General features: G+C 39.2%; 1 protein-coding gene across 1 annotated transcript in view; it reads left to right on the top strand.

The window, feature by feature from the left end:
* Positions 1-3,247: 3,247 nt before the first annotated feature.
* Positions 3,248-5,063, top strand: part of LOC136850481 (luc7-like protein 3) — a 2,727-nt gene continuing 911 nt past the window's right edge. Inside the window, exon 1 of the mRNA XM_067124054.1 lies at positions 3,248-3,691. Within this exon, the coding sequence (XP_066980155.1) occupies positions 3,248-3,691 (444 nt within the window). The remainder of the gene's footprint in view (positions 3,692-5,063) is intronic.

Below are 5,063 nucleotides of genomic sequence, written 5' to 3'. Positions count from 1 at the left end.
AATGTTTACTCTGCCCTAAGGGGGGTAATTTTATTTTTTTAATACATTCAAGGGATTGGGTCCGTACCCCTTACTGAGTACCAGGTACAGCTGGCCCAGCTGGTAGTTCCTAGATGAGTGGAGACTTGTGAAAGTGAAAACACAGGAAAGACATGACTGGCGGAAATTCTAAGAGGTCCTTTGCTTGATGATGATAACGATTTCCTAAGGCCTGGGGTTATCTCTCTCTCTCTCTCTCTCTCTCTCTCTCTCTCTCTCTCTCTCTCTCTCTCTCTCTCTCTAGGTAAATGCTGGAGACTTGTGGAAATGTAAACACAGGAATGACGTGACTGGGGGAATTTAACAATGGTTTTCTGAGCGATGGTGATAATGTCCCAAGGCTTTTGGGTTATTATCTCTCTCTCTCTCTCTCTCTCTCTCTCTCTCTCTCTCTCTCTCTCTCTCTCTCTCTCTCTCTCTCTCTTTAGGTAAAGGATTGAGATTTGCGGAAGTGAAAACACCGGAATGACATGACTGGCGGAATTTCACAGTGGCAGTTGCGTTATGCTGATGATGTCCCAAGGCCTGAGAGAGACTCTCTCTCTCTCTCTCTCTCTCTCTCTCTCTCTCTCTCTCTCTCTCTCTCTCTCTCTCTCTCATCTCATATCTTCACGCCGAATAACTTCATATCCTGAGCTAGTGGTTATTTCATGGCAAATTTACCAAGAACTATATTGCTCTACAGATCGTACAAAAGAGAGCTTTTAATACCGGAGGCCTCACAATGAATATTATGCCTGATATAAACTCGAGTTAAGATGGGATTCTCCTCCAGGGAACTTTGGATAAACTCGCTTGCTTGTGTTATTGACTGTTTTTTTTTATATATGTTCGCGTGAATCCGCGATCTTCTGTTGTGATAAATTATGAATATTACGCTTGAATGTTTACTTATATTGTCTTACCTGTGTCTTTAACGAGTAAATTATTGCCAAAAAAACTTAAGAATTGGTGTACTGTACTTCACTGAAACTCATGAGGCAAAAACGAAACAAAGACAAGTAAATTATTGCATGGTAAATAGAGATAAGCAAATAAAACTTCGGAATTGGTGTACTCCACTGAACTAATGAAGCAACATCTAAGCAAAAAATAACTGTATCATGGAAATATTATTCGTGTATTTCTCAGTGTTCATGGGAACATCGCTTAGACATAAACAGATGGCATGACCCACAAAATTCATATTAATGGAATATCCTCATGAGGTATGCTTCATATTTCAAGGCTCAACGTCCCTGTTACGAAAGAATTGTGTTTCTAACGAGGACATTAAACCCAATGAGGACATTAAACCCAATGAGGACAATGAACCCAATGAGGAAATTGAATCTGATGAGGACATTAAACCTAATGAAGACATTGAACCCAATGAGGAGATTGAACCCTTTGAGGGAAATTGAACCCAGTGAGGAATTGAACCCAGTGATGAAATTGAACCCCCAATGATGAAATTGAACCCATTGATGAAACTGAGCCCAATGAGGAAATTGAGTCCAATGAGGAAATTGAGCCCAATGAGGAGATTGAGCCCAATGAGGAAATTAAACTCAATGAGGAAATTAAACCCAATAAGGACATTAAAACCATTGAGGAAATTGAAGCCAGTGAGGAAATTTAATCCAATGAGGAAATTGAACCCAGTGAGGAAATTGAACCCAGTGAGGAAATTGAACCCTGCTTAGTACTTTATCTAGAAACGTTAATCTAGTTTATAAAGCACATGCGTGCCTGAAGTGTTTAAGCAGAGAGGTTTGTAAATACTTGAAATCTCTTTATGGTGTATTTCAGAGCCGAAGTTTTGATAAACTTTGTTTTAGTTTAAGCAGACCTTGCTTTATGGAATCATACTTTATGAACCAATTATTTTTTTTCTGGGGCACTTTTGGTTGCATTATATAACTTGATAGGGATTTCATTTGTTTGTTTTATTTCTCAGTTCATTAATTTTCAGCTACGACGAAATTACGAACTGTCACCTGGTTTACCATACATCAATAATTGTGTAAATTGAGTTTCTTCTTCTCCATCTTTTTCACATGACAGTGGCGTTCCATCTATAGAGCATTTATATATATATATATACACACCACAAATATTTCTCTAAAATTGTCCCTCAGCAGTTACAATTCTCTCGCCATATTGGCGACCCAAAAACAGTCAAAAACGACTTCTGCCTCGTGTCCAGACTGGAAGACATCGCTGATAACGCGAACGCCCGAATTTCATAAAAATCAGGAATCGGGGAATTCCGAGAATACGTCCTCCGGAATTCGCTTCCCTCTGAAGGACCTCTCCAGAAAGAGTCTCGAGTCCCGAGGAGGCAGGCGCGGGAGGACGCGTATATTTTGCTGACAGTACTCCTCCTCTCCTAGGCGGGATCTGAATCTGCATTTCAGATGCCATCGATCGCGAGAGGAAGCTCATTTGAATTTAAATGGACTTGTTTTTCTTGGCACTTACCCGTCAAGGTTATCTGTAAAAGGGTCGGCCATTTCTCTTCGTTGCGAGTTTTTTTTTTTTATTTTTTTTTTTTTTTTTTTTTTTAGTCAGTGGGTTTTCTTGCGGGCGGTTTCCTTAATAGAAGACGTCGTTTAATGGTTTTCGGAATGGAGTTCCACCTCCTGTTGTTGGTTTCGGTGTGTGTGTGTGAGAGAGAGAGAGAGAGAGAGAGAGTAAATTACATGTCTTATACGCCATACTCTCATGAAGCTGGTTTGTGTGTGTGTGTGTGTGTGTGTGTGTGTGTGTGCGGGAGAGAAAGGGGGAGAGAGAGTGAGTGAGAGAGAGAGAATCTATATGCCTTTTATACCTTGCTAGAACGGAGTCTGTCTGTCTCTCTCCCCCACAGTGGGGGAGAGAGACAGACAGACTGTAGACTGAGAGAGAGAGAGAGAGAGCTTTAATTCTGTGTCTTATTTAACACGCCAATCCAATAGCAATCTTGTCCATAAAATGTTTTTTTTAAGATTCCAATCTACTTTCTCCCAAAAAAGTAAATATTTCACTTTAATCTGTATAACAGCTGATATATCCAAAATACAATGACTCCAGCCTCCTCTGGATCCACCATAACACGAAAGAAAGACTAGCACAAGATGATGTAACACCTTCCATCTACCATTGCCAAGAAATGGAACGACATTAGGAGCGAGTGTGATTGGCAAGGGCAACAAACGAGATTGCCAAGGGAAACACCAAGAAGGTTATGGACAAAAGTGAGATTGCCAAGGGAAACACCAAGAAGGTTATGGACAAAACAAGTGAGATTGCCAAGGGAAACACCAAGAAGGTTATGGACAAAACAACTGAGATTGCCAAGGGAAACACCAAGAAGGTTATGGACGTAACAAGTGAGATTGCCAAGGGAAACACCAAGAAGGTTATGGACAAAACAAGTGAGATTGCCAAGGGAAACACCAAGAAGGTTATGGACAAAACAAGTGAGATTGCCAAGGGAAACACCAAGAAGGTTATGGACAAAACAAATGAGATTGCCGAGGGAAACACCAAGATGATTATGGACAAAACAAATGAGATTGCCAAGGGAAACACCAAGAAGGTTATGGACAAAACAAATGAGATTGCCAAGGGAAACACCAAGAAGTTTATGGATAAAACAAATGAGATTGCCAAGGGAAACACCAAGAAGGTTATGGACAAAACAAATTAGATTGCCAAGGGAAACACCAAGAAGCTTATGGACAAAACAACTGAGATTGCCAATGGAAACACCATGGGGCTTATGGACAAAACAAATGAGATTGCCAAGAAAGTTATGCGCAAAACAAATGAGATTGTCATGTGAAACGCCAAGAACGTTGTGGACAGAACAAATGAGAAAAACAAATGAGATTGCCTAGGGAAACACCAAGAAGGTTATGGACAAAACAAATGAGAAAAACAAATGAGATTGCCAAGGGAAACACCAAGAAGGTTATGGACGCAACAAATGAGAAAAACAAATGAGATTGTCAAGGGAAACACCAAGTCGGTGATGGACAAAACAAATGAGATTGCCAAGGGAAACACCAAGAAGGTTATGGACAAAATGGCCTCCCAAAAAACTACCAGTTAATTCAAGGGGAATGAGAGAGAGAGAGTAAAGGGTTAATTAAGCCATCGAGGGTGTTTAGCTCCTCCAGGGAAGCTGGATAAGAAATTGTATGGATGTTTTCGAAGAAGAAAAGTGACATTACGCCGAGATGAGAAGGGGCGGGTTAATTATGGTTCAGACAGATGACCCCTCCTCAAAAATTGGATGGGAAATGCTGATGCGCCAGAGATTGGGTTTCGAGGTTTTTTTTCTTGTGTGTGTGTGTGTGTTTTTTTATGGAGAAATTTCAAAGGTATATTTTGGATACCTTTCGACTCCTTTACTACACGCTAATAAGAGTTGGGTAGATGCTATGAAGCGTTTCAATTTTTTTTTTTTTTTTTGTAACCAAAGATTGAGTTAATTTTTTTTATAATTGATAAATTTCAAAGCTAAATTTTGGATACTTTTCGCCCCTTTTATACACTCTAATAAGAGTTAGGTAGCTGCTATGAAGCATTTTAATATTTTACTATGTTCTCTCTCTCTCTCTCTCTCTCTCTCTCTCTCTCTCTCTCTCTCTCGATCAGAGGTCAGGTCAGGTCAGGTCGATGTGTTTGTATCACCCTGTCCATCTTGATACGGTAATTCCAGAGTAATCTTTGTTGGCTCGCTTTCCACTACATGTTTTGTTTATTATTATTATTATTATTATTATTATTATTATTATTATTATTATTATTATTATTATTATTATTATTATATCTTTAAACACATCCACACTTAGAAAAGAATGCTGTATTTTTTTCTATACTAATACATCTTATCTTTTTGGAAACTCTCTCTCTCTCTCTCTCTCTCTCTCTCTCTCTCTCTCTCTCTCTCTCTCTCTCTCTCTCTCTCATGAGACACTAATCAAAGAATTTCACTCAAAAATTTTCAATGAAAATAAAACAAAACGCAGGAAAAGCAAAAAACAAAAAAATCA

The sequence above is a fragment of the Macrobrachium rosenbergii genome, chromosome 22 (assembly GCF_040412425.1).
Source record: "Macrobrachium rosenbergii isolate ZJJX-2024 chromosome 22, ASM4041242v1, whole genome shotgun sequence".
NCBI classification, from domain to species: Eukaryota; Metazoa; Arthropoda; class Malacostraca; order Decapoda; family Palaemonidae; genus Macrobrachium; species Macrobrachium rosenbergii.
This window is presented reverse-complemented; position numbering and strand designations above follow the sequence as displayed.